Source organism: Balearica regulorum, chromosome 2, assembly GCF_011004875.1.
Source record: "Balearica regulorum gibbericeps isolate bBalReg1 chromosome 2, bBalReg1.pri, whole genome shotgun sequence".
NCBI classification, from domain to species: domain Eukaryota; kingdom Metazoa; phylum Chordata; class Aves; order Gruiformes; family Gruidae; genus Balearica; species Balearica regulorum.
Genome location: NC_046185.1, coordinates 164,802,009 through 164,826,466, shown reverse-complemented (window position 1 = coordinate 164,826,466; position 24,458 = coordinate 164,802,009). Strand labels below are relative to the sequence as shown.

At 35.9% G+C, this 24,458-nt stretch overlaps 1 protein-coding gene across 8 annotated transcripts in view; it reads right to left on the bottom strand.

Moving 5' to 3' along the window:
• Positions 1 to 2,308: 2,308 nt before the first annotated feature.
• Positions 2,309 to 24,458, bottom strand: part of NKTR (natural killer cell triggering receptor) — a 43,681-nt gene continuing 21,531 nt past the window's right edge. For 3 of the 8 annotated variants that reach the window (XM_075746819.1, XM_075746824.1, XM_075746818.1), the window contains 11 exons: positions 18,424 to 18,453; positions 17,390 to 17,535; positions 15,927 to 16,149; positions 15,198 to 15,353; positions 13,955 to 14,042; positions 10,841 to 10,986; positions 6,884 to 9,823; positions 6,549 to 6,644; positions 6,161 to 6,220; positions 5,491 to 5,589; positions 2,309 to 3,881 (listed from right to left, as the gene is read on the bottom strand). In XM_075746819.1, coding sequence (XP_075602934.1) covers positions 3,803 to 3,881; positions 5,491 to 5,589; positions 6,161 to 6,220; positions 6,549 to 6,644; positions 6,884 to 9,823; positions 10,841 to 10,986; positions 13,955 to 14,042; positions 15,198 to 15,353; positions 15,927 to 16,149; positions 17,390 to 17,535; positions 18,424 to 18,453 — 4,063 coding nt within the window. In that variant the 3' untranslated portion in view covers positions 2,309 to 3,802. Of the gene's footprint in view, positions 3,882 to 5,490; positions 5,590 to 6,160; positions 6,221 to 6,548; positions 6,645 to 6,883; positions 9,824 to 10,840; positions 10,987 to 13,954; positions 14,043 to 15,197; positions 15,354 to 15,926; positions 16,150 to 17,389; positions 17,536 to 18,423; positions 18,454 to 21,059; positions 21,077 to 24,458 lie in introns of those variants that run through there. The other 5 variants (XM_075746825.1, XM_075746822.1, XM_075746821.1 and 2 more) reach the window with 5 other exon arrangements.

Below are 24,458 nucleotides of genomic sequence, written 5' to 3'. Positions count from 1 at the left end.
CTCTGCGTGGCGGTATCGTAGGAAAAGCGCTTTTACGCCGTTGCTTTGTAAATACGTGCTTTAGAGGAACGAGCGGGTGGGTGGCCAGATGGTTCATTTAATATTGCCTTATCCTGGACACGTCAGGTCACTCACCTGCCGCCGGACGCAGAACGCTTGCTCTTACCCTTTCCTGTGCGCTACGCGGTGGGTCAGCTATTGCCAAAACAACCCAAGACAGACAGACCCAACCCGATTTAAACCCCCCCTCCTTTTTTTTTTTTCTTCCTCTGATAAAACCATGTACTCAAGTAATTTTTTTACTATATGGCAGGATTTAAAATTTAATAGAAACATATTGCTAATGAGTAACACACAACCGGGCATCAGCCGCTCTTATTTTTAAGCGCGTGCTCCAGCACAGCACCCCGGCTCAGCACCCCCTGCCCTCCGGCACCCTGCTCAAGGGGACACGGCCGGACCTCTGCGACAGCAGCCCCGAGCACCTGAGCACAGCCCCCTGATCCCACCTTTAACTTCTAGCACAGGATATGGCTTTTTAAGCACAGAAAAAGAAAAAAAAAAGCAACATTGTGCACTTAGAAGGCAGGTTGTTGACTACCCCTAACAACACAGAGTGGTTTACACTACAGTGCAACGCAGAGGTTGTCCAACATTTCTTAATACTATTATTTTTGTCTCCTTCCCCTAAATTACCATTTTTTTTTATACTTTTCATCACTCCACCTGGAGTTCCTGTTTTTCTTGCCTGGGATTTCTCGTGCCTCCTCCTCGAAGGCAGTGCTCCCACATTTGGGAAGTGCCAGGTTAGCTGGATCACACTCAAGACCCAATCGAACAACAAGGAAACACTTCCACGTGTCCTTTTTACCTTCGACCGAGGCAATTAGCTTTTCCATTAGGACAAAGCTGGTATTTTCCAATGAAATTCAGTTTTTCTGGAACAGAAGGGCTAAAAGACTAATGGATTAGACTGCTGAGCCATTACATCTGCTGACTCCAACTAATACCGCGTTTCCAATATGCTACGGAAATGATGTGGGAATGTGTATTTGGGAAAAAATATTTAGCAAAGCAGTTAAACTCAGCACATTTAGAGATTTCCACGTAGATCTGTTAAGTGTATCTTTTCACAAAGGATAGGAACCTTTTCTATGTCTTGAGGAAATGGCAAGACCTCAAATCACTTGGAAATTTCAAAATATTTGTTCCTCCAACGACTACTATGTAAACCCAGTACAGCGTCTTGCTGAGGAATCATTCTCTATGTAGGTCAGGAAAAGGAAAGGCAACTCGTATGTAAGTCTTGCAGGGGACAAAAGCGGATGCAGAAATTGAACTATATTTTTAATTTTCCTGCCCATTTCCCCTCAAGCAGCAACAGATTTTTCCAGATGTAGAGAAAACAGCATTCGCAGATATGTACAAAAGTTTATTTTACAAATAGCAACTGCTTTTGAATAACAAAATTGCAAAAATGTAGACCAACATTGGAAAACCTGCCCAGGGGTGGTGTGGGTTTTTTTTTTTAAATCTGAAGCACAATTTAACAGAATTTACTAAGTAAAAATATTCCCCCCCCACCCTTCCCTCACACCCTTCCCCAACCATCTCCCAGATGGAACTTCTTTATAAAGCTTTAATTTGAGATACGAAATAGATATTACTGCAATGTCACCGATTTTGGACAACTTAAATTAATTCATTGACCATATTTCTATCACCTTTTCCCAGTCTTAAAAATAAAAGTCAACTCAGATCTGAAATATGACAAAGTCCGATTCCGGAACAGTATTTTCTCTAAAAAGTGTTGAATGGCAATGCTTGTATCTGTGTATTTTGTTACACCACTAACCCACTAGTTCTATTTTCTCAGGGGAAAAAAATCAAGTTACATTTGTACTTAAAACTATGAAACTGCAACAAACATTATCTTGAGTTAGCAATGAAATCTTTGTTCAGGGCTCTGAAATGGCTGCTACTGTTAAAAACGTGTCTGTAACTGTATACTGACTTGAGTAATAAATGTACTTAATGCGAAAAAAACATCAGAAGCTTACAAAGTAATTGATTTGAAAGAATTACATGCACACACTTTTTCATTGAACTACAGGAGTAGGAAGGGTGTAAGTCCAGAATTTTGGGTTCTTATAGAAAGTGAACAACCTGAACACAGATTCCTTAAACTGAATTTGTTGTACAAATGCCTTATTCAGCTGTTCATGAACAGAAATGGAGGGCATCATTACAGTCTTCAAACTTCACTTTGAACTTCCTTTTCATGTTTCACAAGTGTACCAAAAGCTAATTTGGGATAGCTTAATTCAATCAAAGAGACAGTATGAATCAACGTCTAAGCAAGAAATTACCACTTTTAATTTTCAAAGCTGTTGGGTCCTGATGAGATTTAAAAAAAAAATCATTTTCAATATTTGAAAACATTTGAGAAAATGAAAGCATCTCAAGATATTACAGAAAGTCAGTAATGAAAACTATTATAATACAACAGTACTCATTAGCTGTAATAAAGCTACGTTAGTCTGTTTTTTCACTACAGACCCCACTTTTCAGGTTACATTATACCATTAAAAAAATGTTTCTTAGTACACAACTTTCTAAACACTGAAAAACTTTACAAATTATTTTAAATCAACTCAGAGTATTGCAAAAATTACTCAATGCTCTTCAGCTTAAATCTATGGTTTTTTGCAAACCATTTACCTGTAACATGTAGTCAATTTTTGGTATTAAACTTTACTTTGAAAGTATTGTCCATGCTTTTTGTCAGGCATACTAGTATTTTTGTAGTTATATCACTAATAATATATAGTTTAATATCTGCAATATCAATATCCAATATTCCCTATGGCAAATGGGATACCTCTACAGATATTTTTATAAAGGAACCATTATGGTTTGGTTTCTCAAAAAATTATCATCACCTAAGTTTTTAAAAAAGCATTTTGAACAAACTCATGATATACTCAGTTTACAACATTCAACTTCAAAATATGTCGAAGTGTGCCAAGCACTGTAATACAAATTCAAAGGGAATTTCAGTTTCACTTAAGAACATTGCTGTTTATCACAAAATTCACTTTTAAGCATAAAAGTTTAGATAAGTTGGATGCTAAGATCAAAAGTAATTCATCACATTTTTGCTCACCGCTCGTCAGTTTGACAATTCCCACTGTGCATAAGCTGTCTTTTCAGCAGACTTCTGTACTATCACAGTACGGTAAGGATTAAGACAGAGTGGCAGTCTTTGTTTTCATCACCAAGTTGTTGTGTACATATGTGTATATAATGCAATAAACAAACAAGACAGCATGGAACCCATCTTCGAGCATTACAAAAAACATTTCAATACACTAGAAATGGCAGCCTTTGTAGGAAGTTTTCTTCACAGTTTTATAGTTGCTAACATATATTTAATAGTAACAGGCAGAAAGCCCTAAGGTGTTTATAAACTGAAGACAGTACTGATTGCTGCACCCAGAAAAATGGTGTCATTCATGGCTTGGAAAATCCAATTCAAGGAAATAAAACTGGTCAGATTTTTTCCTATTTTGTAAAAGTAGGATCTGACGTAAAAAAAATAATCAGTTGAGTTGAGCTCAGTACTTCTCTCTCTAAGTATACAGTCAGTCAAATGAGTTCACTGTTAAACAGTAAAAAGTTTCAGCTAACTCAGTAAACATCCTTCAACTTCACTTGTGACACTGTCAAAACAGGTTTGGTTTTTTTAAACATAACACTGAAAAAATTATTAATTACAGTTTCCATCATCAGAGAGCCATTTTCAGCTGTATCTGCTGCTTTCACTGGGACTTCGATTGTTAGAGTAACTGCGATCACTTTCACTGTCAGAGCCGTAAGATCTACAAAGAAAAGATCAGAATGCTTCAACATTGTATTTTCAGCCTCAAATTCAGAATTGTATCATGTAAAAAAAGCGTCAGACATACGCAAGACAAGAAGAAAACGTCCAAGAAGTCTTTTACAGGATCATATTTCATATAACTGAAGTATTCATTAAGGGACATTCAAAATTGAAATGTTAATATTACATAATGAAGACCCTGTGTAACTCAAATTCAAACTGGGTTTGTAACTACGAAATTTCTTGCTTTCTCTGATACAGCTAAGAAATCATCCAAAATAACTGGTTTTGTAAACACTAATAGCTGACTGAAAAGTATATGCTAACAAATATAATTTCATATTGCAAGCATTTCTCAACTCAGATAATTTCACAAATCCTTGCTTTATATATTGCAACTTTTTGTTCGAAGAAGGGTCTTAAGAATTAAGCCCCATAACAACAACAGGAGTGTGTGAGTGTCTGCAGAGTGGAAGTTGTAGATTAAAATTGTTTTGGCTTATCCAGAAGACTTCCAAGCTCAGCACCTGGCCAAACATCAAGACAGAGTCCAGATGGTTTCAGACAAGCCACAGGACATATTCAAATTACACAGAATAAACTTTCATTAGAGATTTTCTGGCCTGTAAGGAAAGCTTTCTAAAACGCAAGATGAGCATATCCTCATTCAACATTGTTTCTCTGAAGCTTCTCAACATCCTAAACCAATGATTATGTAAATCTATTTCCACACTCTTCGTTAATCTCAATTTCCCTGCAAACACAAGATGGAAGTTGTCTTACTGTCAAGACTAGATGGAGAAATGGGCGAGAGCAAAGTCCATTAAAAGCTGGTACGAATTTATGAAAAAATGAGTATGAGGACAGCTGAGGACAAAAATTTACAGTAGGCAGATCTGCCTGATTTACCACTGACTAATCTGGGACGTGAAAAAATACAAAACAAATTGTTTCTCCATCCTGTTCCACTTCCAATCTTTGTGAAGTGTGCTCATTTACACCTACATCATTCCTCTGAATCGAGCAGAATAAAATTTATCCTAAATTCATCAGAAGCATACTAAATTTGCAGGTAAAAGTGTTCTTTGAAGTTAATGTTCTACGAAGTTAAAAGTTAATTCTGGATAGCACTGCAATTTTTCATTTCCCTTTCAATTTTTTTTTTTTAAATCCATTTTTTGCAGTCTAACCAAAAAGACTTTAGCATCCAATGGAATTCTTTGCATACCAGGTAGCTTTTAATCCTTAACAGGATACTTGATTTAAATCTTGAGAGCTAGTTCATTGTTGTTTTCAAGAAAAAAATTATTAAAAAACCCCCAAACGTGCTTACTTTGAATGGATAAATACAATGAACTGGAGACTTCTCAAATCCTTCTTATCCTAGTTTCTTCCTCATCCTTTAATTTAGTATGTCAGAAATTCTGATTTCCTCACTCACACGCTTGGTCTAATTTTAATTGTTTTTAATTATTACTTTTGGTGACAACGTATTTTTTTATGCTTGGGTGGGAAAAAAAGGATTAGCCTTCATGAACATCCTAAGTATGTATCTTGTAAATTCTTTTGTATAAATATAGCGTCAAATATGCTAGCAAAAAACATACCTGGATCGCCGATCATAACTCCTAGATCTTCGATAGCTGTCACTCCTTTTACTCCTACTTCGACTTCTGCTATAGTAACTATCATAGGTATATGACCTGCTTTAAAGGGAAAAGAAAGTAATTGTAAATTTACAATGTCTTGTCTAAAATGCTATTTAAGTGTATGTTTTAAAGATTTATATTCAGAGATGAGCAGCTATATAGAAATTACTTTTGAAGAATGTGGCAAACAATAATTCTACGTTTTATAAAATTTTAAATACAAGAACAAGCATCTTCAAAACAACAGTAAAAGTCTCAAATTTATTAAATCTAGACAAGACTTACTAAGCATTTAAAAAGTTTTGTGTTTTCTCGATAAATTGTAGATGTAGTAAAAATCTCGTTTGCTAATACTTCTGAAAACAAGTAAAAAAGTTATTCCATTTGTAACTCAATTTTATTTCAACAATAAAAAGAGGAATGTGTTCACTATTACTTATCACCTAGAACTGTAATGCCAGGATGATTTGGTTATTTTTCAGCTTTTAAAAGTGTCTTATGTTGATTTTTCTTTGATTCAAGTTGCTATCTTGATACGGTGTTAAGTACCATAGACAAATGGGTATTCTAAGATATTATTATTATTATAAGTACATTATTGCAGTTTGTATAAAACTATAATCCATACCTGGATCGACTATGATGACCGTAAGAACTACTTCGGGATCTACTTCTACTGTAGGTTCGACTGACAAAAACAGAGAGACTTTTTAAGTTCATCAGAAACAAGCGCTGAAGAGAGCAGGGGGGAGAGGGGGAGCAAGAGGAGAGGAACATGTTTTGTTCAGAATTCCTTATCCATATTACAAAACATTAAACAAAATTATTTTTCCGAAACAGGAAGTTTTGAAATCTGACTATTCCAACTAGCACATTTCAAGCAGATGCTGCAGACGGCAGTATGCAATAGCTAAGCACATTTCCAACCCGCTCAGAGACTGAAGCATCAGACTGCTGCGCCTAATTTACTGGTTTTGTAATACACCCCAAGCCCACCTCCATTTACAGAAACTTACCTACGACTCTTGTAACTGTGGTAAGAACTACTTCGACTTCTTGACCGATCTCTACTATACCATCCTCTGCTTCGGCTTCTTGTGTAGCTTCGTGACCTACAATCAATGAACAACTTTGAAAAGCACAAAATAGAATGTAACTCAAGAGAAGAGCAGCAGAAAACAGGAAGCAAAAGCAGTATAAAGCTCTATCTTTTAAGCCAAATATTTATTCTATACTTGCTAAATCACACAGAGTTGTTTAAAAGAAAAACGTGACTTGAGAAAACTGCCTTAAAAATATCAGAACTTTCAAGTTAACAGAGTAGGCTGTGGGAATAGCAGAAACTTCTTACCTATAGGAATATGTAGAACTTCGGGATCGACTTCTTGAGTGGCTGTAAGATATGGACCTTGTTCTGTGTCTGGATTTAGATTCAGATTTACTTCGTGACCTAGTGAGACTCCTGGACGGGCTGTTGTCATCTCTACTTGGAGATTCTTCCTCACTAGAACTTTCTTGGTTCCTTGGCCTTCGATTTAGTCGTGCTGTTTTTCTAACTTCATCAAACAGAGATCCAGGCCTTACTTTATTTTTAGCTTTTATTTCAATTCTTAAACCTGCTGGTTTAGGCTCCGGTGCTGAAGCTACGTTCTTAACTTCTGCGGCAGTACTAATTGTTGCTGGTTGTAAGTTACCAACACCTTGCAAAGGCTTCCATTTATTATCTACTGTACTGCTTTGTGTATTTTCAGTAATTTCACTTTTTAAGCTACAGTCTTTAGCACTGGACACAGGGACAGAGTTATTTTCTTGCCTTCCTGTTTCTTTTTCTTCTTTAATATTAATAAAGTCTTTAATATTGTTTCCTAGTTTGACAGCATCCTGTTCAGGGGTCTCAACCTGTAAATCTTTGCTTACACTAGCACTTAAAGCCTGAGGTTTAGCAGAGAGAATGACAGGAGACAAAACATCCACATCGACCTTCCCTGGCGAGTTACGATCTGGAGTACAAATCTCCATGTTGTCATCTGTCTGAATAACATCTTCCAATCCGTTCTGGTTACTGTCTTCAACTTGTTTAATCTCATCCTTGCAAGTGGTCACATTTATTTCTGAGTTTAAAACACTGGTTGAAGCATTTGTTTCAATGCTGTCTTTATTAAAATTGCTGGGATCTGGTGAAGCATCACACGTAGTGGTTTTACCTAAAAGGTTTTCATCTGCACCAGACTTTCCACCATTTCCCATTTTATCTTTGACTAGTTCATCCTTTTCACAAACTTGGGTTTTATCCTTTATGTCCCTGGTAAGTTGCTTTTCTTTTTTATCATCCTTGGTAACTGGCTTTTCATTTATCTCATCATCATCTTCTTCACCAAACTCCAGGGGGGGCTGCCAGTGAAACATTTCTTTTCTTTTCTGAACTTTGTGTGTCTTCTCCTTTTTCCCTTTTGATTTTTCTTTTGTTTTTTTGGAATGTGATTTTTTAAGAGTTTTTTTTGATCCATGTTTGTGTTTTTTTGACTTTCCTCTAACATTTGTTGAGCTAGAACAAGAACTCTCAGATTCAGAAGATGACAACTGTTTGCTTGTCTTCCATGTACAATCAGAATCCAGAAAGCCTTCTGAAGAATTTGATTGTTTTTTTATCCTTTTGGTAATGCTAAGCTCTGTATCAGATCCTGACGTGGCCTCTCCTTCTTCTTTACTAGAGGAAGGTCTAGAATCTCCCCGATTATGCCTTGCCTCACCTCTCTCAGAATTTGATTCAGAGTCCCATTTACTACCCGAATAAGATTTTCGTTTAGTTTTTGCACCACCTCTAGGTTGCTCAGAAGATTTCTCCCTAACTGCTTTCTTTTTAGCATGATCAGAATCCCGCTCACACTTGGATTTCTCCTCCCCTCTCTCAGAACTTAGGCTATTTTTATCCTGTTTCTGAGTATCTCCTTCTAATTGGAAACGGCCTTCTTTTTCTTGGACTACTTTCATTTTGGCAGAACGCTCACTGTCAGTAGAGAGGTCTGAAGATGATAAACTGTCACTCTCTTTCAATCCTTGAGAAGACTCATCATAGTCTTTTGTACACTTATAAGGGTGAGTACTTTCAGAGCTTGTTTCTTGCCTCAGTTTAAGAGGACGAGCTTTTTGATCACTTGATGCGGATTTTCTTTTGTTTCTGCGTCTATCATCATCACTAAGGGAATAGTAAGATGTTGACTCACTATAACCTGACCTGTCACTGCGGTATTTACTCAGCGATGGTGATCTGCCAGAAGAACGAGATTTTGTCCTAGAGCTAGATGGACTTCTAGATCTTGTATAAGATCTTGAGTATGACCTACTTCGAGAGGACCTGCTTCTTGATCTTGGCCAACTATCTGAGCTTCTGTCACTACGATATTTGGAATAACCACTTCGATCGCTATCTGAACTCCTTTGTCGCTTACGATATGAGGAAGAAGTGTTAGCCTCTTTAATGACTACTAAATTGTAATTAGTTTGCGCAGGTATTAAATGGGTTGTTTTAGCTTTCATTTCCTGAATTCGCTCATAAGATGGTTTCCATGGTTTCTGCCCAGGTTTCCACCTTGAAGGCGGTGGACTGTCACTTAAGGGTATAACAGGGAGATTTTCTGGGACAACTGGTGGTACGATAACTTTATCACTTGGGAGTATAACTGCTCGTACAGGCTCAGCCTTGTTCAACTTATTTTCATTTAATCGCGTTGCAATATTTTGTGGAGAATTGGAAACTGTCTTTTGATGCCTAGGGTTAGAACTTGACCTTGATCTACTTCGAGAACATGATGATTTAGAGGCTGATCTTGATCTAGAACTTCTTCGGGAATAAGATCTTGATTTAGACCTAGATCTGGACCTGGACCTGTAGTATGATCGAGTCCCTCTGCTTGATAAAGTCGATGAGCTCTGGTCCTCCTTATCGGATTTAGACCAGTCTCTTCTGGATGAATGTCTAGAAGACAATGAAGAAGAACGAGATTTCCTCTCACGATCACAAGATGATTTTGTCCTCCTGAGGAAGGAATGAGAGGATTCTCTATCTGATGAGGCTGATGTTTTCTTTCTTTTCGTTTGCTTGTGCTTCTTGAAATGCTTCTGCTTTTTAGATTTCTTTTTATGTTTCACCTTCTTCTTCTCTTTTCTGTGCTTTTTGTGATGGCTAGAATATCTCACAATACTTAGATCTGAATAACCATTATGTGACCAAGATCTTGATCTCCGGGATGCACTTCTTTCGTCCCATCTGCTTGTACATGGGTCACTCAACCTAGAAAACAAGTAAGTCCCACACTAAGTGGAAATTCTTTTAAAACTTCAGATATTTTTCCCTACCTCCAATGCAATTAATTAAATTTAAACAAACAAACAAAACCCAACACACACACACACACACACACCCCCCTTTACTACCAGAAAATAGTGTTTTGACTGAGCTTGTTACACTCTTTTTAAGATATGGAATTATATCACTATCAAGAGAGCTACTTCTCTATGAGAAATTGATTAGCCAACATCAGCAAGTTTTGCTTATTGTAGAACCTGTGTAAAGAGACTTCCACGTTTTAATTACCCTAGTCCACAGAGGACTTTGACCTCTACAACTATAGGATTCTTAAACCACACCTAAATACAAATTTTTAAAACAATCATCTTATTTAGTATTCTTTTAGCTGGTACACTGCAATACAGCAATAAACTGAATGCACTCAGTATACAAAAAGAGCTATCAGAAACACCTCTGATTGTTCAATAACAATTATATACAATATTCTTCAGTTTTCCTCTTGAGGTTTATCTATTATAATTTGATAGATGATCATCTTTAGTATCAAGTCATCGGAAATTCTCCATCACAGAGTTTGCAACTGCAGGAAGAACATACATCTACAACAATATTGGATTGGTGGATTTGATTGTCTTATTTGGTATCCAAAGAAACTATATAACCAAGTTTGGGGCTAAAGGAAATCTGAAATGACTAGCTCCATGGAAAGCAACAGGAAACTGGACAGGTCAATGAATTATTTAAGAAGTATTCACAATGGCACCATCAGAAATAATTCTTTGTGACACCAGATGAACACACACTGAAAAGTGTCAATTAGCAAAGTAGAAAGGTTTTAAGAAAGTTTTCCACTTCTAATTTTTGGAATTTAAATGGAATGTGTTAACCACAAAGACATTTACATTTTTTATTTAAACATGAATGACATGATACATCTACACAATCTATTAAAGCTTGTGTAAAAACCAAGACATTTTAAGTTTGTAGTAAGGATCTTACTTATCGCCTTTACTCCACTTTTCTCCACTAGGTGGTCTATATGTTCGTAATCTCTGCATTTCTTCTTTCCAGTGAGGAGGGGTCTCACTGCTTTCGTCATCGTCGGATTCAGAACACGATCGTGATCGAGGTGGGGTGTGATACCGCTATGAAAGCGACGGAAGATAGTTGCACAATATATTTTTCTTTAAAAGAGACTTTATAATACAGAAAATATATGGTGTCTCTTCAACAGATTTTGCATGCATCTTTGTAACACAAGCCAGACAACATTATCCACACAAAGTCCATGAAGAAAACACAAATTCTAGTTTTCCTGTCAAAAATACTCACTTTTGGTATGCACATATCCTGCATGTGAGACTGGATTACATAGCTAACTATCTTTTCATACTCCGAAAGCATTTCACAATGCTCGAGAGGGGCCAGCAGCTAACCCATTTTTTCAGAACGTAAAAGGAAGAATCAAGGAAGAAGTCACGGATTCCCTTTATGTAACACCTTTTGGAATAACACAATTACTGTAGATAACCAACTTTTTTTCAGGATACTAAAGCACAGATGTTTCGCTTCAGTTAGTGGACACTGAACTGCTTGTATGAATAAATCGGAATCGTTGAATGGTTTGGGTTGGAAGGGACCTTAAAGCCCATCTAGTTCCAGCCCCCCCCTGCCGTGGGCACAGACACCCTCCACTAGACCAGGTTGCCCAAAGCCCCATCCACCTTGGCATTGAACAAGCCCTATTTCAAAAGTTACTGCTGTTCAGCTCTTCGGAAATGTGAATCCAGTTTAGGAGACACCTTCCAAGCAAAGGAGGGAAAAAAAACATATCAAAAAAAGGTGTTGCACAAAAGTGTCATTAAGCTTCATACTTAAAATTATACTTAGGCACAGCATTTAAGTAGGCAACATGAGCTACTTGTGCAGCCAAGAAAAAACTCTAATATTGCTAACTCATTATTTTCCATTACCCAGTTGGATACACACTTAGGTAAATTTTGTGAGGAAATTAGATGCTCCTTGACTCAATAAAGACAGACATCTGTATTTTACTCAATTATTTTGAGCCACTTAAAGCAAGCAATATGTGAAAAAAAAAAAAAATACTGCTCCCCAGAATAAAACCAGAAAGGTGTATGCATTGGTTTATTCAGTTAATTACAGGAAGAAGTCTTAAAGAGATCCTGTTTATATAAAAAAAGAATAAAGATAACCTGCCATGAAGATTTGGAGCTTCCCTATCCCTTGAGCTGAAGCAATGACTACTTAAAAGATAAAGCTTTTACAGGTGAATAAAATATAGCAGGTTGCAAAAGTTTCATGAACCTCCCTAATTCTCTCATATTACACTCAAGAGTCTCTCAGCACCTGAGAGGATTCAAAACTACAAATGAGTATTTTGAAAAACATCAAACAAGTTCACCCTGGATAGATATCATTGCTAATCAAGACTATTAGAGATAGCAGAAAAATGTGTTTCTCCAACTAATTGCTAGCCCTAAATTATTTCTGGTATTACTGGTTTTCATTCTTAATTTTGCCAAGAGTGTGCCAAAATTACAAAAAAAACCAAGGCAGACACCCAAATCCCTGGCAAAAGCCAATTCCACTCAGCTTTAAGCTATTTTTCCAAAAGTCTTTATTTACATAAATATTTCAAAACATTCCATTTAAAAGGCTTCCTTTAGTGGCTATCACAAGTGTCAAATGCATCTGGTGGTTTCATTTGTAGCAAAGACAGCTATCAGATCTAATATCAAGGCTGGCAAAAAATGGTAGGTCTTCAGGCAAGGCTCAAACACTACAATACCTTGCTCCACACTACGGCCATCTAAGCCATTAATTTTGTGGCTTAAATTAATTGCATCATGGGGATCAGTAGAAAAGTACTTCTCAAATCCAGTGGCTGTCACATAAGAAAATCATGCTCAGAGGAGTCTCAGTTAAGACCATTCTAATGAAAAGTGGCTTCAGCTATACAGTTATTGATCTCTCTCTCTGAATTTTTTTTTTTTTTTTTTTGAGGACTTCTATTTGCAAAACGATTTGGCAATACCAAGCCTTGGTTTGGCTTATGGTTACCCAAATGCCACCTGCTAAAGTGATCCAGGAAAACATTCTAAAGGGGAAGAATATGCTCAGTCACGGTATGCTATGATTTGAAATCTGTCAAAATCAAATGTACAATTACAAAAGCTTTTCTTACTATCTCCCTTTTCTACTGACTGAAAAACAACAGCGTAGCTATGCAGTGTTCTGAGCCCTGTATTATGGGTTATTAGAGAAAAGACAAGAAAACCTTTTGCTTCTGGCAGTCTTCGGAGAAGACAGCAGGAAAAAAAGAGGACTAAGTCTGCAAATCTGTAAAAATACTTCACTACCAGCACTGCAAAGAAGTTACTTCTTGCCCATGCAGTGTCATTATGATATTACACAGACTTGATCTCAGCCAGGACAGTTGATGAAATTTGATGAACTACATTAAGTAGCTACAAGAAAGAAATACAAGGTTGATTTAAAATATCAAAAAGCAGAACAAACAATGAAAGCAATTCTGCCAAAGTTGCCAACGAAACAGTTGTTTCTCAGCAATGTATGCACAACCATCAGAAGATGCAAATACCACAATATACATCAGAAGGGGCTGTATACACTTAGGTCATTGTAGAACAGCTTTGTCTACTGTTAAACATTACAGTCCTAATGCTTAACAGACACAGCAAGAAAATCCAACAAGTGGAGAAGAGTAAAAACTCTTGTCACTTCTCATTACTTTAGATCTGGGGGTTCACGTGGGATGAATCTGGCTGAATTAATTTCAATACTTAAAAAGAAATAATTTTATTCTTATGTTTGAAGACTTCTCATAGCTGAGAAGTAAACATTTGTTTTCCCAACCAATCTTTAAGTAACAAGATAATGGCAGGGATGGAAAAAAAGCATTATAAAATGAACTACCTGGCAACAATATTTCAATCTTCTAAGCTAGAATCTACAACATGTCAACAACAGTTAAAGTGTCACACAAAGCCTCCAAGGAAATTCAAAGCTCAAGGTCAGAAAACATACTCTGGGTCAGAGAAAAGAAAAAACAAAAAACCTGTCACATACTATTGTGCCTCTTCCTTTAATTTTTCGTCCAGATTTTGAGACCGATGGTTTCTGGTCAGTCAGAACTGGCGTAGCATCAAGAAGCTTCCTACATGAATTAATAAAATATGAGCTTACATGGAAAAAAACCCCAGAATTAACTTACACCAATTTTAAATTAATCATGCAAAATATTCATCTTATTCAATTGTTGAGATGGCAGAACTAAGCGAACTCTCCAACAAATAAAGCAAGACACACCTCCAAGGAGAGACAAATCAACATACACTTCTTTTCAACCAAACGTATAGCCTGACCTCTCTACCTGTAAATAAATGCTAGCAATGAACTTGCAAAGTACTCTGTTGAAGTGGTATGTGGCTTTCAAACCACAAAGACAACATGGACAGAATAGTTTCAGGATCTCAGCAGTTCCACAACAATGCCTTAGCGTAGGGAATGGCAATTCTCTATGGTCTGCAGGTTCTAAAGCCTTGCTTCTCACCTAAGCAAGACGAGGTCATTCAGCACTCCTTTTTACAGTTTCTGTAATATCCTCTAAAGAAGCAGTTACTAAGGCTTTGGAAACATGAGTAATGTTTCAAGAAAAGGCTTACAGGAGACTATACCATTAACTGAAATAAAAAAACCCACCAAACTAATTTTAGAGATATCTGACAGTGTAATGCATTAGCTCATCTGAGTCCAAAAGCAAAGAACTATGATAGAAAAAGAACCTAACTGCAATTTAGAAGCACAAAGCACAAATTAAAAATAACTTATGAACTCATGACTTCCTTTGCATCAAAAGAAGAGTATTTTCTGTTATTCTCAAAGTCATAGACGGGTCATGAAATTCCAGCTGACTGGTTTTGAACCAAAGTTTCTTCTTCAGTCTAAGATGAAAAAATCATCTCTCCCAATCAAGTCTATCTTGCGATCAAATATTTGCTGTGGTTTACATTGCAAAATTTCCTCTGGAACTAACAACTCTTTTTTTGCATCATCTGTAATTGAGTTTAAGGTCGTAACATGCACTATCCTTAAGGACCAATGAAACTAACTCATTAGATTTCACTGAAAAACCCTGACACAGGTTGTATGGAGTATTATAAAGAAAACTGTAAAAAAGACAATAAAACTACCTCATTTAGAATCTCTAATGCTACATCCATCATTTGCTATCAGTGCTAGTAACACAATGTTAGCAGGAAAATTCTATGCATAGCTTTCACCAAGTCAACATAGTAAGAGAGCTTCTTACGGTTCAGGTTCTGCATTGACGACAGGCACATCTCTTCTTAGCAAAAATCTGTTTTCAGGCACTGGGGGAATTTCTTCAGGACGTACCACAGGTTTGTCCCTCTTTGTGCTAACATCGAGTGCTTTTTCTGTTACATCACTCTTGTCAGAAAGGCTTCTATGGCAAAAAATAAGTTGATAAATCAAAATTAAGTGTCAACTGATACACATCGCTTTTCAAAGCGAATTCCACAACAAACCCATATGATGCTTTGAGCCTTAAGATGGCTTAACAACCAAAATGTATTTCATTAACAACTCATTTTATGCTAAAGAAAGGATGATGCATTGTTATTGGAAAGAAGATTCAGTTCTAGCTTCATAGCAAATATTTTGCTTTTAATTTGCCACTTGTCATGAAATATTTTTAAAATATAAGCAAATATAAAGCAAAGATCTCTTATTTGCCTAATGTTTCACTATAACACAGGCATAGTGAGTCCTAAATACTTTAGCATGCTGAGACTTACTTCAAAGTTGCTCTAGCTTCTATCTATCTATAAAGATCTTAAATTGTTTCATAGAAGCAGCTACCCAACAAGCTCAGCTTTTTATTTTTTGAGTTTATTAAAAAAGTCAACCATCAAAACTCAAACTTATAGAATGGAAGCACCTTCATATTCATTGCTCAAGTATTTCATGAAAAAAAGTAGAATTTCTCTGAAATTCTGAAATTTAAGAGACTAGTCACCGTCTTTGGTTTGAGATCCGCTTGCACCTTGGATCCTCTTTCTTCCTCTCCTCCTTTCTTCGTTTTCTTGATTGTTTGGTTTTAGTTCTTCTTTTACGCTTTCTTCTTCTGCTTCTTTCATTTTCAGCTGCACTTTCAGATGAAGTTTCTGAAGAGCTGGATGCACTAGAGGAGGAGTCTGAAGCTTCTGAGTCAGAACATACTTTCTTCTTCTTCTCCAAAGCTTAAGACAGATATTTTAAATTTACAGGGTGTACATGTGCATATGTGTATAGCGTGTATATACACAGCACAAAATATACAGTTTTATAGATGTATACACACACACCCGTACTGCTTCAGAGAAGCTGTGAATTTTTTCAGTGAGTTGCATTGAAGTACAATAATAAAGTCATATAATTGTTTCCAGTCTAAACTCACACCAATAATTTTCCATAGCTGTAAAAAAATTCCTTTAGTTGCTATGAAGTAAACTATAAGAACTTCCGTGCACAACTTCTACCATATAATAAAACATATGGCTGGAAAGTCAAAACATTTTTAAAATTAATACACAGTAAGTTTATAACTGAACTTGAACATTAACTTGTGCCAAGCTAATATAAAGAAAGGCTGAGGAATAAATGTAATTAAGAAGGACGATGCACTGCCCCCCCCCCCCTTTTCTGCTTTGAAAATGTATTTTAGGTTATAACACTGAATTCACACCTTTGGGTTAGAATAGAATACACGCATAAGTAAAGACCATTTATGGTAAAAAAAATTAGTTTCTTTATAAAGCAATGCACAGGCTACAAAATAAAGCTCAAGAAAGAGTTAGTCTCAGCTGTATACGTCTTATTTCTAAAACTTTGTCATTCTCTCCTTTCTACATCCTCATACTTGTACATTATCTATCCTCTTGACTTTCTCTAAAGGACATAAATAAGCACATTATCCTTAAGGAAAGTCAAAAGTGAAGTAGAAAAAACTAAAACTTGTAACACTCCACTACTTTACAGCAACTGTCCAAACATATAGTTAATTTATTCCCTATGAATTCTCATGAAAAGGAAAATTATGTTGACCACATATACTGCATGAATTAACGTTACATGATCTTAAAATAAACCTTTGGAAAATGCACAAAATTCCACTTCAAGAAAAGCTTATGTTTGTGTCTCTTTCAAACTCAGAAAAATAAGTTCTAATCACTTTTTGAATAGGTCACATTAACCTCAGACATTAATTAAGGAGAATAGGAAACAAGCATATGTTTTCCAAGGCACAAACGTTTAGGTCAGAAAACCTTTTCCCTTGCTGAGCCTTCCTCATTTACACCAAGATTTAAGTTTTAAAGGCTTGTAAGAATTAATTAGAATTCTAGAGATTCATCATATTGATTTCTAGATGTTGGCATAATTTTTATACTCTCTGAAAACAGTTCTCAACATTCAATTAACTTCAGATATATGTATGCTTACCATCTTTTGCTGATTTTGTAACAAGCACCCCACAGTCAATAACTCGTACATCTGCATAGGGCCTACTTGCAGTATCAGTTTTCAGATTTTCTATTTGTTCTATTACTTCAAAACCAGAAATAACCAGTCCAAAGACAACATGTACACTGCAGAAATAAAATATTTGGAAAGTACAAACATTTATATATTGCTGTAATTATTTCCCAATGAATTTCAGATTTAAAATGTCATTATGAAATAGAAACATTCAGCTTCACCAGTGTCATCTGGCTCTTAAGAGGTATTAAGCTTAAAACCAGGATTTTTATTACTTTTATATTTACAACAATGCTAAGATTTCATGCAGCATGAAACAGAGGTCCACTCCACTTTGATTTGAGATAGATACTTCACGTCATTCTACTCTATTGTAGATGGGCAGGGTACACAGATCATTATTTCTAATCCATCCTTATACATTTGATATTTGTGCAATAGAGAGAACAAAAGTCCATATATAAAGCTGACAAAGTGCAGTTTTCCCCAGAGAAGCAGCATTTGTAGGTCTATACAAACTCAGCATAAGAATTCCCACTGGCATTGCAGGGACAGTTGTAACTAAGGAATCCCGAAGTTTTTTTGTTCTGCTGCACCACATTTCTCTGTCCTCTTTCCGTTTGCCCCATAACTTATACTTCTAGGAACTAATATATTTTGGGGATAAAAAACATGCCACAAAAAAAGAGTACTAACCAAATACATTACACTTGACATTTCAACTTACTAATTAAAACGGGTTGCTGCCCTCAGTCCATAAAAGAAATGAATGTTAGGATTTAAGACGTTCCAAACTTTTGACTAGGTTTAGGAACTAAATTGCAACTTGAAACTTTTATAGAACTGAAAAAGTTTTGTTTTCCATCTTGTTCTGTTGTATAACCTTTCACGGAATTAAGAATTTGTTTCCCCACTGTTGTCTACTTTCAATATAACATGTGAAGACTTACAACCTGCAAATTTTAGTCATCATTGGAGACACTGTAAAGGATTCTTACCCGTCGAGATGAGGAGCAGGTTTTGTTGTTCTGTTTGACAAACAGCAAGATGGTAAGATGATAAAAAATAATCAGGGATTCAGATGAAGTAAAAGAGGAGAATGACATAGAAAAAAAAGAAAGAGGTGAAAGTAAGACAAAAAAAATAGTGAAAAAATCCAGTTACATACAAGGAATTAAAAAACTTAACAGATTATACACACAGTCTTTTTTAAACTTTTACATGAAATTTGTTTGAAGTTTAGCTAGTTGTACTTGAAAGTTGTACCAAGTATCATTTAATGCATGCAGTAAACAATCTTGAAATAAGTGTCCTTAAATACACATTCAGATATAACTCACTAGCGTTTTTAATCACGGATAAGATACATTTTGGCAATAAATATTGGGTAACTAACGGAATTTAAATGTTTCTGAAACTGTTAGGTTCTTACATTACAAGGTCACTTTAAAGAAGTCAGTTTACTTAAAAAGAGAGTTACATGTGATAGATTCTTTGCTTCCACCCCCCACCCTGCTACTTTCTTACTCTCCATTTACTTGATCGGCCTCATGACTCAGAATACAAAGCAATACTTCTATCTTTAACCATCAAGACACCAGCACTTCAGCTCATAACCTCACAGGCTTCCAAAGAGCAACCGCAGCACAATGCAAGCAGACATTATATGCTACCCTACAGTTAATTTCTGTGATAAATGCAGACCTCCTCTCTGTTTTTCAGCTTCCCACATATAGCTGTTTCTAGCCTGAAGGGAAAATGGCAACTGCATAACATTTTGTACACTATCCTAACTGGCATTTGGAGTTACACCAAATTTCTGAGTTGACTTCAAATTGGAATAGTCAAGACTGTGCATATATAATTGAACGTTAAGATTCACCTTTTTGATGATAATGCTACGTGATATCTCTCTATATCTTTTCCAAAAGGGAAAGGAAATTACTTCTACATGCAAGCCTGCATTTATGTTGCACAGGGAACTTTGCTATGCAGACAAAGTCAGTAAAGAATGTCAGAGCGTACTTATATATTGGGGGAGAAAAAAAAAAAACAAACAGAAGTCAAGATAATTTGCATTTGAAGTTATTTTAATATTTGAAAACATTCTTCCTCTCTCCTCCCCAGGCACTGTTTTGCCTTTCTAGCCTTCTTCCAATGAATTCCTCTCTCTCAAATAAATAATCAGTCCCAGATGCTTTTTCTAAATGTACAGTAACGAAGATGTGGTACAATCAAGTCAGTTTTTCATTGCTATAATAAAATACTACTTTTTAAGCACGTATCTTGACTCAAGTTTTGAACTGTTAGGTCACAAAACACTGCAGTGCTGGAACACATGCCAAAAGATGGAACTGTGACTCAGGAGTGTTTACACTCTCAACTTTTTTTTAAGCTCCAAATGCCAACCAGACCTTCCACTTCTGTAATACTAAATAATACAGAAACCTTCTAAATTCTGTGGTTTAACACAGGGAAAGAAATGCTATCAAGATGACATTTAATTTCTCAGTAGTAGGGGGTGTTCTTTGTTTTTTTCCCTCGTTAATACAGCATATTGCTACAAACAGAAAAATTCTTACAGCTTTTGAAATTCTTTAAGCAAAAGTTAACTGCATTAACAACCTGCTGTTAAGTAAACTGTTTAAGTGGGCTTAACTATAAAGCTGATTTAAAGTAGTGAAGAAAAATAGAAGAAGGTTACTTCAATGAAACCAATTATAAACAAGACAGTGCTTAGAATTAGCTAGAAACAGCAATAGGTTTGAACACACTCGATACGAATGCTGCAGCAACGTGCTCCCGCAGCACTTGAAGACCAATTGAGCAAATTACCTAAGCACGCACTTTCTATAGACTAGCCCTCAATAAGCAAAGAAAGGGATAATCGGTACTTTAAAACCCACGTAGAGGTTTCTTCCATTACACTGGCACTTTGACACAGTTAAAATGGAGAGGATTTTTCTCATTTACTTGTTCATGAAATGAAAGCACAAGGAAAAGTATTATCCAAAAAGGAAAACTTTTCAGATGCATGACAAGGAGTCGGTGACTTAACAGACTTCCCACGGGAAGCAGAAACCCAACTCCTCATTGTGCTTTAGAAAGTTTTCTCATCTCCATGTTCGGGTTGCAACATGATATTTATTCTGCAAACGTACACTTTCAAACACCACTTCAAAGTTTTCTGCATATGTTCTGCCTTTCAAATCCTTAAATATTTGTTTTGGCTTCAAAACTTATATCGGGAGAAAACCTACTTCCTGACTCTGCACTACAGAAACCTAGAGTCATGATAAGTTCCTCCCCCAAAATAATATTTTATTAAAACATTTCTATACAGAACTTTTATAATTTAGAACCTTGAAAATCTGCCTTATAATATATACTAATATCTAAGGTATTTACAGAAGGACAAATATCTTTCCTCACTCAAGTTTAAAATAAATTGTTTTTAAGATACTGATGAAGAGAAAAGCATCTTTTTTTATAAAAACATGTTATCACCCATCCCCCCAAGAACCTCAGTCCTAGCAAAGGATTCAATGCATATAACAATATGATCAGAAAAACAAGAAAGATAAAAAACAGAAAGAAAAGGAAAGGACACAGCCTTAGAGGAATGAGACATTACCTTTGGAGCGCACGATGTAACACTGTTTCTGTAAATTTTACACAAAAATGGCAGAAATAAATTGTAATACATTTTCAGACAAAACTGAGTCTATGTTTTATTAAATACAAGTTTAAAATTAATATTAATCAAGTTGTATGCAGAACAAGGATGCCTAAAAGAGGGCTCTAAATTTTCTTTAGAATACAAGGCACTTTGAAAGCTACAGTGAATTCTTCTTAAAACCGAAAAGAAACCTATAGACATAACCTGCTTGCGTACACTATTACAAAGATAAACTGTTAGAAAAGAGAATCCTCCCGCTCCCCTCTAAGTCTCAATCCAGCAAAAGCGTTAGAACACGTGCACAACTTCAAGCAGATGAATAACCGATTTCAATGGGTTTATTCACCTGCTTGCAGTCACATAGGTGTTCAAATGCTCCACCGAATCCAGTCCCAAGTATATACTTCATAGGATGGCACACCATAGCTTAAATGTTTTGATTTGCAAGTGAAATGTGTTAAGTCAGTACCTCTAAAACTTCATACATTTCATAATTAGCCCACATCTTCCTTGTATTATGAAGCTTTTCTAAAACTAAGAAAAATAGGTGGTTTGTTTTTCAAGATGTGTGCATTGCTATTAGATTGCTTGTGTTCAGAACTATAGAAACACACACTCATTGCAGATGCACGAAAGACAAAACGTGCACCGACTAATATCATGCTTTTGCTCTGGTATAATTCTGAACAGCAGCAATGTTTTCAACCTGCATGATCAGTTGAGCTTATCCATATTTTTTTTGCTCCCAAATAAGCTATTAGTTCTTAATTACGTCTCTGCATATCCGAGCATCGCAATGATCTTTTTGTTACTTCTTATACATAAAAAGCATCCTGTGAGTGCTTTCACACGGGCTGTGCTTTTTACATGAACTTTTAATCAAGCCAATGGGACCTGCTTGTGTGATAAGTGCACATATACCACTTTTGCTCAAAGATAATGCAACATCGACCCCTTTCATTTGAAGTTTTTAGGTTTTTATATTACTCTCAACTGTTCAAAAATCAGCTCAAAGGTATTTCACTCAGTAAAAAAAAAAATAATTAGCTGCTGATTAGAAAAATACCTGGGTTTGGGATACCAAAAAGACAGAAAGTGAACCACTTTTAATAAGCTGGTAACACTCAGAAATAATTTGTGAAAATCAAACCAAGAAAGTCCTCACAACTTATTTTATCCTTCATTTAGCAGACCAAAGTGGTTAGTTTGTCTGAATTTAGTAACTAAGCATGGCACCACACATTAAAAACATTTTTAAAACAAAAAAACTATTTAGTTTTGAGCAAGAAAGTAAAGCTTGAGAGACACATTAAACCAACAATACCCTCAATATGGAAGAAAAAAAATATCTACCAGTAACAGCAAAACAGCCTCAAGTTTTAAACAGCTTTGGAACACAGAGGCAAGAACTCCAAATATTTGCACTGATAAGGGACACAACCGAGGACTCCTCTTTAAATTGTAGTATGGATGTTATTACCTCAGTAAACTACACGGCTAAATAACAAGGCAATAAATTATTACACAAAACTTCCCAATGACAATAAAGAGGTCGGTTACTTTTTTTGCCTCCTATTGTTTTCTTTATGCTTAATTCTGCACAGTCACTTCTATTTTTCTAGGAATTAGAGCTTGACAGATTTTGTCTGACAACAGAAGTTAAGCCCATGCAAGCATTTGTAAGATCAGGAGTCTCATTAATTTTATAGTACTTTATCTCCTCATTTTCACAAGAGTTGCATTATTTTGCATTGCAACTTTCCTTACTAGCAGGTTGGGTATGGCCACAGCCACGATGGAGTTGCTCTAAAGAGACAAGATACTGTTATCAGAGCAGCTCGACTGAGAAGCAGAATACATTGCTCAAGAAGAACATCACCCAACAAGTAATACAGCCACTGAGCTGGAACATCGAAGAACAGGCTGACTCTCCCCCCTGCCCCCCCCCGATTTTAAATCAGGGACCTAAAGACATGGGCTATATTTGTGCAACACTCCAGATGCGCTCCCCCAATAACTAATAATAATCTTTTCAGCAGCAGTTCAAAACAGATATTGAAGTGCATAGAAAAAGGAAGGCGATTCTAGAATGGCTCCTGTCAACTTCTACCCCATCCTAGAGATTCCATATCTGAGTATCAAAATGGAAACAGGACAATTAAAAGAAGATTAACACACTCAGGTGGTATTGCTAAATAACTGATGGTTCTAAAAAGTTATTCACAGAAAAGCAGCAAATTAAATAGTCATGCTATCTGAAAATACAAATAGCTAATTTGTAAACTGGTACCTTTAAGTGTCTTCAACACAAGACTGCAGTAAAATGCTACAACAGATCCCTTCGGCTATAGGAAATTGAAATTCCAGTATTTCACAAATCCAAACGTTACCAAGGGATAGTCTCTGTAACCTTTCTACTGGATTTCAACAAGATACATTTCTTCAGACTAGGAAACGTTTCTTACAACACGTGTAAATAGACTGAGTCTATTTAAAGTACATGTGCATGAAAACCAATCCTGCCTGAGCTAAACATTCTTCTTTCAACCCAACTATGACTTCTATTCAACTAAGAGAAAAGATAAAATGGGGGAAATTAGTCAATGAGCATTAAACACAGCACTTCTAACATTTCATATATATATATACACACACACACACACTTCTGACTCTTTGTTCTACTTTTGCATCTTGCCAGTTTCTACCAGTGTTTTAATTTATGTTCATTCTTTTTAGACTGGCCTCACTGGAGCTTCCTAACAATACTTACACTGTCTTTTCCATGCCCAGTTCTCTATTGTTGCTTATAAAAGCTTCCAACTCATTCATGCCAGAGAAATTCATGATGAATCAAAGAAAGCTGATGATACTTCACGATTGGGCAGATGCTTGTTTACATTAAGATTAGCCTGGAGCTTCTATTTCAAGTAAAACTGACCACTGTTGCTCAACTTTTAACAATTTTTAGGCATTGCATAGAGTCTTGCTATGACTAGTTAGCTAGTGCAGTTTGTCCAAGAGATATTCGCTGCCTAATTACTTTCTGTAAAGACTAGTCATTCCCAATGACACTTTTCTGTGGTAAGCAGGAAAAGCACTTCTGATGAGCAAGCAGAATTGTTATAGTCAGGATTCTTGCTATTATTTTAGCCCTACTTGGACAAATATATAAAAGAAAATAATTTATTTGCACTCCTCCTCTGTTACATTAGATGTGTACAACAGAGAAATATAGAGTTCTCATCCCTGAAGTTGTCTATGAAGTTATCGATGAAAAAAAATGCAAACATATGAAGAAGTTCAGATAGAGATGAACTATTTCCCTTTCTATAAATCTAATCAATAGAATTAAAC